The sequence below is a fragment of the Magnolia sinica genome, chromosome 3 (genome assembly GCF_029962835.1).
Source record: "Magnolia sinica isolate HGM2019 chromosome 3, MsV1, whole genome shotgun sequence".
Taxonomy (NCBI): domain Eukaryota; kingdom Viridiplantae; phylum Streptophyta; class Magnoliopsida; order Magnoliales; family Magnoliaceae; genus Magnolia; species Magnolia sinica.
This window is the reverse complement of record NC_080575.1, coordinates 106,294,454-106,305,705: the sequence shown is the minus strand read 5'-3', so window position 1 is coordinate 106,305,705 and position 11,252 is coordinate 106,294,454. Positions and strand designations below refer to the sequence as shown.

The 11,252-nt window shown below is 40.0% G+C and overlaps 1 protein-coding gene across 1 annotated transcript; it reads right to left on the bottom strand.

Annotated features, from left to right (window-relative positions):
• Window positions 1-1,201: 1,201 nt before the first annotated feature.
• LOC131239041 (MDIS1-interacting receptor like kinase 2-like) lies at window positions 1,202-5,806 on the bottom strand. The gene is made up of 2 exons (XM_058236602.1): window positions 2,932-5,806; window positions 1,202-1,639 (listed from the first exon to the last, which is right to left on the bottom strand). Exons 1-2 carry the CDS (start codon window positions 5,804-5,806, stop codon window positions 1,281-1,283), a joined length of 3,234 nt encoding a protein of 1,077 aa, XP_058092585.1. The 3' UTR covers window positions 1,202-1,280.
• Between the last annotated feature and the right edge of the window lie 5,446 nt (window positions 5,807-11,252).

The window sequence follows — 11,252 nt, the reverse complement described above, 5'->3', positions numbered from 1 at the left end:
CCTTAATTTAAATACTAGGCATGTGGTCCAGCTTTGTTGTGGAATTATGTCATTCCTGAGTGACTCATGTGTCCTTATTACTTTACACTTACCAAGCAAAATTTCTAATAAGGTTGCATTACTTTGATGTGTATTATCAAAATCATGTACAAATTTAATTAGTTCAAAAGTATATTAAGAAAGTGAGCTGTATATTAAAACGTTATATTAGAGTACATTCAAAGAGTTCTCTCTTCATTGAAATGCTATGCTAGAGCATTGAGAGCACTAATAAGGCCACGTGGTATTTCTAAATTGGATGCAGATTGCCTGATGACCCAACTTTGTGGTGCCAACATGATGTATGTGTTTTATTGGTATGGTTCATCTAATTTGTCTGATCAAAGATCAAGTGAACCACGTCATAAGAAACAATGGAGATAATAATGCCCATAGATGAAGCCTTCTTAAGGCCTACTTTGATGTTTATTTGCCACCCAACCTATTCATATGGTCACACACGCTTGAAGAAAAGAAAACACAAATATCATTTTCATCCAAAACTTCTGTCGCCCCTAAGAAACTTTCAATGGTAGGTATTTAATCCTCATTATTTCCTGTGATGTGGTCCATTTGAGGTTTGATATACCTCATTATAGGGCTCATGTCCTAAAATGACCGGATAGACGGTATCAATAAAACATATTGTGGTAGGCCCTACATACTCAAGTCCTAGGTCATAAGTCAATCCACGTCTTCAAAGTCACTTTTCATGAGAAGAAAAAATAAATAAATCAACAAAAGCTCTTTTAAATGCCACAAACCGTATTACCTACGGGAGCGGATTAGGTGTTGCCCTTACAATTAATGACGCCCAACTTAATATATGTATTCTACCGTGCATGGCTTTCAAAGAAATGTCACTTTCTCTTCTTTAACTTTTCAAGCTCCCCAAATAGAATCATATTTTACTTTATACCAAAAGTAAATTTTATATTTTTTTTACCATCAAATATTAATATTATCTCAAATATGGCAAAGCTGCAAAAAAAAAGGGAAGTTAACAACGAAAAGTAAATCATTCTCTTGAAAAAAAAAAAAAAACAAGAAAAATATATAGACCTCACCTGGAAATCTATATTTTCCGTAAACATGGATTCCACACACACTGAATTACATGCATATCATAACAAGATAAACACACCTTCTCTGCATTGGATGATTTTCATACAATAAACACACACAATAATAATGTACTTGCCTCTACACATCCCCAACCTCAATGATTTTCATCCACCCAACTATACCTTGAGATCCATCAGTTGACGTAATGTAAGCGCGTGGAATGGTCCTAGAGAGAAGGAAGGCTGACTAATAGATAACTCTTGAGCCACGTAGTGCATGGTTGGCCGAGAGTTTGGATCTAGTCGAATGCATGAAAGTGCCATGGACACCACAAATAAGACTTCCGGTGCAATCTCAGCCGTTGGACCCAAGAGACGTTGGTCCAACATATCCTTTAGCAGTGTATCATGTCTACTTGGTGATGACAAAGAGGAGATGAGCTCTCCAGGATGCCTTCCCATCATCACTTCAAGTGCCACAACACCAAAGCTATATACGTCGCAATTTTCAGTCACCCTCATTGTAAATGCAAGCTCTGCGAGAAAGAAGATACTTCAGTCATGATCTTTTCTCCTCCTTAATCATTAATAGCTAAACTCTTAATCATATATCAAAGTCACCCGGGTTTCTTAATCAAGGTTTCATATGTTTTAGGTTTTTATGCTGGTTAAGCCCAAGGCATCTTTATAAACTGCGCATATGCCAACTGAGATGTGTGTAACGTTAACACATCTGTGTGAGGTGTGATCTCGCTAAAAAGTCAGGATTCTCCACTCGCCAGCCATCCTACATGTTTACATTGTGTACTGTTGGCATTGTTTTTCCTAAAACTATCCATTGTTTTCACATGGTAGTGGCCCGCCTAATAAAGAGCCAGATTAATCATTGTGTTGGCTGGTCTGCATGGTTGGGCCTACCTTTACATGTGCTTCAGGTGTCCCAAACGCATGAGAAGTTGGCACGTGTGAACCAGAGTGCACTGATGTGTCTATAAGTATTGTTGTAGCTACGCATTTCATTTGCAAGGATTGGGTGATATGGGCATTGTTTCAATGATTTTTCCAATCTTGGAACATCTTTAATTTGTTGCATGAGGCATTCATTGTGTGGGACATTACATCAATGGTTTCGATCATAGACGATGCCATGTTTCCATAGGCATCATTTTCATATTTACTCGTATGGGACAAAAGCAATGAGCTTTTTCAATCATTTATTAAATAGCGGTAACTCATCCATCTACACTTGGTACCTATGTAAATCAATTCAGACCATCTGAAAACACGGCCCCGTATTATAGATTGAGCAGATAGCAAAAATTACACTTATTAAAGGATTTTATCCATCCCATCCAACTGGTGGCCAACAAATTTACAGTTAAGAAAAATAGTCAGCACCACAAATTTAATATATAGCTAATAACATATGGTTAAGTTAGTTGGGTAACTTAAATCATGGTTAGAATTATCATGCAACCACAATATCTCCACCATGCATAATGTAAAAACGATGGACCACAAGTGTAGCTAAGAGATAACATTATTCTTACGATTTATCTTCATTTGCATTGTTATATATATTAGTTTTGACTTTGGGGATTGTAAAATACAAACCCATGTATGTTTTTACAAAGCCTCTTACAGTTGTTGGATTAAGGAATCTTCCAGTTGCCCTAGATTCCAATATTTGACATCAGTATGATAACTTATGCACAAACCTTAGTATGTAATTGCCAACAAATAAATAAATAAATGGGAAAGTTTATGAAAAATAAAGACCAATTGCTAATAAAACTTTTAAAGTGTGGAGAATGAATTAATAGCTAACCTGGAGCGATGTATCCGTAAGTGCCTGCGAGCATAGTCCAATTGGATGAATTGGGTATCAACAATCTTGCAGTGCCAAAGTCAGAAACACATGCCTCAAGTTCTGAATTCAGCAGAACGTTGTTGCTTGATAGGTCTCGATGGACAATTGGCTGGGTGCAATCATGGTGCATGTAAGATAACGCATGGGCCACACCTTTAATAACCTTCACCCTTAGAGTCCAGTCCAACTCTGCAGCTCCACTGTCATTGCTTAGGATGCTAGCCAAGCTTCCCCTTTCCATGTACTCATAGACTAAAAATGAGAATTGAGCATGGGAACAAAAACCATAAAGCTTCACAATGTTGCGATGACGGATTTCTGTTAATGCTCGAATCTCATTTCTAAAACTTCTTTGATCGGATTGATCCCCACCTTCGAGTGGGTGAAGTTTTTTCACAGCTACTACTTGGCCTGATGGTAGATTTGCTTTGTAAACTTTTCCATACCCTCCAGTTCCGATGCAATATTTATCGTCGAAACTCTCTGTCGCTTCCATAATCTGTTCAAATGCATCAATCCCATCATAATTCCACATTGAAAATGGATTTCTGTTGCTCCTTTCGAGAACCTCTTTCTCTTTATTTCTTCGTCTTTGATAATAAATGGAAGAAACGCCGACGACTATAAATAAAAGAAACAAGGCTGCCAAGAGAGGAAGAACAATGAAGATGACAACTTGGCGGCCTTTTTTTGTATCACCATGGCTTGTTGAAGGAGCATTGCAGGGTCTCAAACCTTGCACTTCACCACATAAGGCTTTGTTTTTTATGAATGCCTCTGCAGGAGCCTTCTGAAAGGCTTTGTTGTTGGGAATAGGGCCTTCCAAATCATTGTATGAAAAATCTATGGATTGCAAGCTGAGCATCCCTTCAAAAGATTTTGGAATTGAGCCAGACAACATGTTGTGGGAGAGGTTTAACATTTCCAGCATCTGCAAGTTCCCAATTTGTGATGATATCTCTCCATTGAGTGAATTATGGCTAAGGTCTAATGCACCCTGTAGGTGTATCAGGTTGCCTATCTGAAATGGAATGCTTCCCTTCAAATAATTTTCACTCAATTTCAGATACCGTAGTTTGGAGCAATTCCCCAACTGAGGTGGTATTGGACCAGAAAGGTTGTTCATTGATAGGTCCAGAATCTCCAAATTGGACAGTCTCCCAATTTCTTGAGGAACCCTATAAGAAAGCTGGTTATCACTTAAACTCAAGTTGAACAATGAAGTCAACGTCCCCAATTCCTTTGGAATCTCTCCGACCAGACGGTTTGAAGAAAGACCAAGCACTCCTAGCCGGGTCAACCGCCCAATCTCGCGAGGAATTCTACCAGTGATCATGTTTCCAGAGAATTGTAGCTTTGTCAAGTTTCTGCATTCTCCCCAGTTCGGTGAGAGTTCACCAAACAACCTATTGTTGCTGACATCCATGAAATAGAGATGTGGGTATACACCAAAGACTTCTGATACATTTGCAATGAGCTGGTTTCCGTCGAGTCGAACTCTAGTTAACCTAGTGCAATTTCTGAAGCTTTTTGGGATCTCACCAGTTAAATGGTTGTCAATTGCAATGAAGAGTTCAAGCTTGGTCAAGTTTCCTAAAGTGGAAGGGATAGAACCTGTTAGAAGGTTAATGGACAGCTGAAGCTCATTGAGATTTACCAAATTCCCAATTTCCAGAGGAATTGAACCAGAAATTTGATTGTCGTAGAGGGACAAATGTGTAAGGTTTCTCAAATTACCTAAAGCAGGAGGGATTGGACCTGTCAGATTGTTATGTGACAACACCAATTCAACCAAATTCTTGAGATTTCCTAATTGTGCAGGAATTGAACCAGAAATTTGATTGTTGTGGAGGTACAAAACCGTAAGGCTTCTCAAATTACCTAAAGCAGGAGGGATTGGACCTGTTAGATTGTTATGTGACAACTCCAAATCAACCAAATTCTTGAGATTTCCTAATTGTGCAGGAATTGAACTAGAAATTTGATTGTTGTGGAGGTACAAAACCTTAAGGCTTCTCAAATTACCTAAAGCAGGAGAGATTGGACCTGTTAGATTGTTATGTGACAACTCCGAATCAACCAAATTCTTGAGATTTCCTAATTGTGCAGGAATTGAACCAGAAATTTGATTGTTGTCAAGGTACAAAACCGTAAGGCTTCTCAAATTACCTAAAGCAGGAGGGATTGGACCTGTCAGATTGTTATTGTGCAACGACAACTTAACCAAATTCTTGAGATTTCCTAATTGTGCTGGAATTGAACCAGAAATTTGATTGTCAGAGAGGTGGAGGACTGTCAGCCTGATCAAGTTACCTAAAGAAGGAGGAATAGGCCCAGTTATTTCATTAGACGAGATGTCGAGCTCTGAAAGGTGAGAAAGGTTAGCCATTGAAAGAGGTAGAAGTCCAGAGAGATTATTCATGGAGATATTGAGGGAGACGATTCTAGAAAGAGTGCCAATATCAGCTGGGATGGTTCCAATGAGTGTGTTGTCACTGAGATTGAGACGGAGGAGGTTTGGAAATGACGAGAAGCTCAAGTTATCAAGCTTACCTTGCAAGCCTGCACTGGGTAAGCTTATCTCTATTACGCTTCCAAGGCTGTTGCAGGAGATCCCATACCATTTGCATGGAGAGATTGTGTTGGCACTAGCATTAGCAGCTGGAAGTGACCATGAATGGAGAGCTTGTGGTGACAAGATGCTGGCTTTCCATTCCAAGAGAGCGTCTGCTTCTCCGAGTGTGGATGCTGGTGCTGTTGTAAAGGCATTTGATGAAAGAAATTCTAATAATAAAAGAAGAAAAGCAAGAAAGAGAGATTTCTGTATGGCCATGGCTGTTGTTGCTTATGGTCCATTACGAACTTACGATGGATGGGTATTTATAGAAGGAGGTTGATGTTACTCTGGACAAGAACAACTTGTCTTACTCTTGCGAAAGAAGAAAAGAAAATAAAAGAAAATAAGAAAAAAAACGAAAAAAAGAAGAAGAAGAGTTATTACTTATTACACGCGCTGAAAAATGTGAATGCTCGTAGAAATGCATGCGCAAACGATCTAAACACTCCAATTTGTGGACCCTAACTTAGATAAGGAATAATAGGTGAAATTAGATCTGTTGGACCGAGGGTTGTCAATGGGCCGGACCTAATCGGGCCGAGCTCTGTCCAAGCCTGGCCTGATTATGAACCTAAGCCCAAATCTAGCTTGGCCCCATGACAGGCTGAAATAGTCCAGCTCGAGTCCAGTCCAGGACAATTACACGAAGCCCGCCCTGAGTCCGCCAGAGCCCAAGCCCCGAATATCTCTGCAGATAAATGATATTTTGGTTTGCCTTATGTGTGAGAGAGAGGGAGAGAATGAAAGAAAAGGGAGAAAAGTAGGTTTAGAAAAGATTTTTTGGGCCGGGTCAGGTTTATGGGATTTGGAGAGCTAAAAGCCTGGACCGGTGTGATTTGTAATTGGGCTCTTGTTTTAAGCCCATGGTAATTCACTGCCCCAAACCCTGTTCAAATGGGCCAAGCCTAAAGGCCCATCAGGTTTACGCGGTCCATTGACAGCCCCTACTTGTACCAATCTCACCTCTGTATAGATGCGTATTGCATGCCAAGGACGCTGATTGGTTACTGACGCTGCTGCTAGCTACTGGTCGGTGCTCTCTTGGTCCCACCATGATGTATGTGTTTCATCCATGGTGTCTAATTTTTTTTAAATTTTTTTTTTTTCAGATCATTTTATTGTACGAGCCTACAAATGAGTAGATCCAAATCTTAAGTTGACCATGTCACAGGAAATAGGGTTGATTGAATCGGAAAATTTTTGGATCCAGTTGATATTGTTTTTTTTTTTTTTTCATCCTGGTCTGTATGTCCTAATCAATAGGTTGGATGTCAAATAAACAATACAGTAGGCTTTAGAAAGTTTTTAATGTTGGACATTCAATCACTACTGTTTTCCTGTGATGTGGTCCACCTGAGATTTAGATCTGCCTCATTTTTTAAAATCAAGCCCTAAAATAATCTTGAAAAAATGGATGAACAATATGGATAGAACACATGCATCATTGTGGGCCTCAGAGCACCGACCAGCAGCCAACCGCTGCTAAAAGCCTTTAGGTGCGACCCGGAAACAGGGTGTTATCCTTACCGTGGGCCTCACATTGATGATTTTTTGTATATCCACACCATCCATCCGTTTCTCCATACCATTTTAGGATGGGATTACAAAAATTACCAAGATCCAAATCTCAGGTGGACCACTCACAGGAAACAGCGGTAATTGAGTGCCTCGCCATTAAAATTACCAAAGGGCCCATTGTAAGGTTTTCGTAATGTTTATTTGAAATCTAACATGTTAATAATGTCAGGAAGATCTGAATGAAGGGAAAATATAGAGATCAGCTTGATCCAAAACTTTTGTAGCTCACAAAAAGCTTTTAATGGTCATTCATCACTATTTCTAGTGATACAGTCCACCTGATATTTAGATATTATTAAGGTTCGGGATCGGTCCTAAAATGAGATGGAAAACATATGGACAACATGGATATACAACAAATACATCAAGCCATGAGACCGATACTGTTGATCCATGGTTGGTGGACATTTTATGGACTGTCAATAAATAATCTTGTAGCCCAACTATACCCTATTGTTCCCTGTAGTGTGGCCCATCTGAGTTTTGGATTGGCCTAACCGTTTGCCTCAGGTTGTAACATGAGGTGGCACAATCGATGAATGGAGTCAATGTCACAAACATGCATGTCACTGTTGGCTCACAGAGCTTGGTAGTTGCATGCTCTGCCTACAACAGATATTGGAGAGGATTCTGCTCCCTAGGATGGCAATGGCCCGGTCCTCAATCTCAATTTTGACAGATCCCCTACACAACCCGTAAGTAGAACGAGAAATGCAGGTTGCCTGCTCACCTGAACTTTGAAACTGCCACCAACTCGTGCACATGAATGGGTCACATATATAAAATCAGATCTACTTATCACAGATGGTTGATTAAAGGTGCATTCTAGATGGCCCATCTTTAATTGAATCCTGATGGAGGGGGATTCTGCTGGTTCTGGTTTTTGTGAGTGCTTCTGTAACCTCTTTGTTGTCTGTTTCAGGTTTTGTGGCCGAGTTTTGTTGAAAGCCTATTTAGCCTTTTCAGCACTTGTGGCCGACTTTTGTTGAAAGCCTCTTTGGCCTTTTCAGCATTTGTGGCCGAGTTTCTTTGAAAGCCTCTAGATGGCCGAGTTTTTTGTAATTTTGTTGATGCTATTCGGAGCTCTATATGATAGGTATGGCTCATTTTTTAAACAAAACAAAACTGAAGGATCCCGATCAGATGGTTTATGTGTACTTTGCAAAGAAATAAAAGGGCTCTGGCATTGCCGACACAACACGTGTCACAGGATTGAATTCGAGCCTAACCAAAGAAAAAAAAAATCCACTTATTGCAGGATCATCATTGTGTGAGTTCCATGTATCTAAAATCATGCAAATATGATCATCATGGGAGAACACATTATTTGAAGCATTGGAAACTTTCTAATAACCATTTATTTCATTTCAATAGGTGTGGCCCACCTGATGATCAATAGGCCATGTTTTTAAGACATGGAAACTAGGTATTGTTAGTATAACCTTTTTTCTTTTTCTTTGTCTCTTTTCCTTTCTTTTTTTTTCGTTAGCTTGTTAGTACACAAGCATGTCAGTACACACTCTATGTTAGCCACCCCCACTAGGGATCGATACCAAGACCTTATTGTTAGTATAACCTAAGGGGCAGCTCTAGTCTGGCATGAGTATGCCTTGTCTCCGTGCGCGAGGTACTCAAATTAGAAAAAGTAAAACAATGCAAGTGAAGTCATGCAATGGCAATAAGATGAGCTTTGATGGAAAGAGGTGAAGACAACTTTTGTTTCTCCCTGATAATTGTGTAAATTTCCCTCTCTCACATTTCTCTCATCTCCCATCTGTCTCATCCTCTCCCCAGTGGACCCCACACCATGTGGGGTCCAAACCAGTGATTGGATCTCCTCAATTGTAATCAATGCACCTCTCCTTTTTCTAATCCATGACTGGATGGTTATGACAATCAACTCTAGCGACTTAGAGTCAAGTCTCCATTTTGTTGGGTTTTGCAAATTTTCAAGTAGTAGGCCCATCAATGGATGTATTTGGTCTAGATTTTAAGCTGGTTTGTTTGGGCTTATCAAGCCTAGTCTATTACAAGGTTTTATTTTGCATGGCCCACATTGAAAGAGAACATTGAATTAGAGCTGGCAATATTCTTTGACTCTGTCAGCCCATGGGCGGGATGGACAGTACTCGGCCCCATGTCATGCATATTGTGTTGTGCTTCGTTTTTAGCCTGAAACTATTAAGTAGGTTAGAAGATGTGGCGTGCAATGACATGGAGAGAGAAAGGAAGAGAAATTGGGACTGCAATGGCCGGAATTGCATAAGCACATGGAACGGATGACATGTGCCAGCTAACTAATCATTATGGGACAAACATGCATTAGATCCACACTATAGGGAAATCCAAGACTTACATCAGCCGCACCATAGGGAAGAGGGTTTTTCACCACAGGGAAGAGTGTTAAATCATTCTTAAAAATTTTAAATTTACGTGGTTTGGCCAACATGAGTATTAGAATGACCTGATTCTTGGAGAATCAATTAATCTTGGTGTGGAATGTCAGGTGAGTGGATTGGATGGTGGATGCACACCAAAGTGGACACCACATGTAACGTGGACTATTTAAATGATGAGACTTCTTATCTCAGCTATTTTCCATGGTGTGTACTAAGTGTTGAATCAGCATGATTTTTGGGCCCTGGTCCAAATAAGAGTGGCACACTTGATTGACAGGGTGGATCTCATCCACATGAACTTGGTCCTCATTAAATAAAAGTAATGCATCGAATACATACGCAGTCTTGGACTGCATTTTGGAATTCAGGCAGAGAAGATTGGAGAGAGAGACTGGGGTGGAACTACTTACTTGGGGTAAAGAATGAGCCATTGGTTGATTTTTACAGGTAAAATTCTTAGCCATCATTCAGTTAGCAGCCACATTTTGAAGTTTCTAAAATGTCCCTACATTCATTTAAAAAGTTTTCTTATATCCCTTTGAATATTAAAACCACTGAAACTAATCGTGAGGGTAGAAATGTCCAAATGCTTCTTGTGTTGAATATATAGTATATATGGGCCCAGCTATGGCTTCTACCCATCCGTCTAAAACCACTTCTATGATTGGAATACAGTAGATTCATCTCTCCATAGCACATGCCGTTAGATGAAGAACCGTCTATCTAGTTTTCCGTGCTCTATATGATTCAAAACACACACCCATAAGATAATTTTAGATATCTAATCGATGGCTTTCAAAGCGATTGTTTGAAAGAAAGATAATTGACATCCACTGCATCTAATTAAAGAAAAGTGATACATAGATGATGAGGACATCGTGCACACGCACGCCCGCACACCACCACCCCTACGCACGTACGCCCGCAAAATGAGGACCCCACCATCGATCTGGCTCGATGACGACGTTCAGGGAGGGCCTCCTACCTAGAAGACAAGTTTTGGTTCAGAAAAGTGGCTCGATAGTCAAGAAAAGCCCATCATGGGATCTCATAATTGTGGCCCACTCGTCGGATTAGTTTTATATTTTAGGTTTTGCTTATTGTTATTATTTAGAATATCGTGAACGCTTTAGATTTCCTTGTTTGGTTTTTATTTTAGTTTACTTCATCGCCAAGTAATAGGTGTCGCACATGGTGCGAGTTTTTGGGTATACGGTTCTCCTTATAAATAGGCACCCCTTATAGTTCTTTTCATTCATTGAAGTTAATAAAAAATTCCTACTTTATTTTTCTACTTTCTTCGTGAGTTGTGGAAGAATTCAAAAGTGGGTGCGAAGCCCTCCCTTTTCGAAGAGCTAACTACCGTGGTGCGAAGCCACATTGATCCTAATTCACTCCCATCTTCCATCATCTTTTTTTTTCTATCTTCCCTCACCATCCGTTATTCTAATTTGTTCTTTTGTTGCATCAAATTTCTTCATTACAGCAGGTTTCCAGATTTTAGCCCGCAGGCGAGCTGAAACTTCGGCAGAGTACTACGCACAAACCGTACATCTTATCGAGCTGAGATTTGGAGGTTTTGGAGTCCATCTCTGACCGACCAGGGCCAAGGTGGCATTTTTCTGAATAGTGGACCCCACATACATGCGGCCGGGATCACGCACACGTCCATCTGGGCCATTGTT

Excerpts from the sequence above, each read along its gene's own strand:
- LOC131239041 (XM_058236602.1), bottom strand. The coding sequence starts at position 5,806 with ATGGCCATACAGAAATCTCTCTTTCTTGCTTTTCTTCTTTTATTATTA. Across the intron at positions 1,640-2,931 it reads TTACGGATACATCGCTCCAG|AGCTTGCATTTACAATGAGG; the intron begins GTTAGCTATTAA and ends TCTTTCTCGCAG.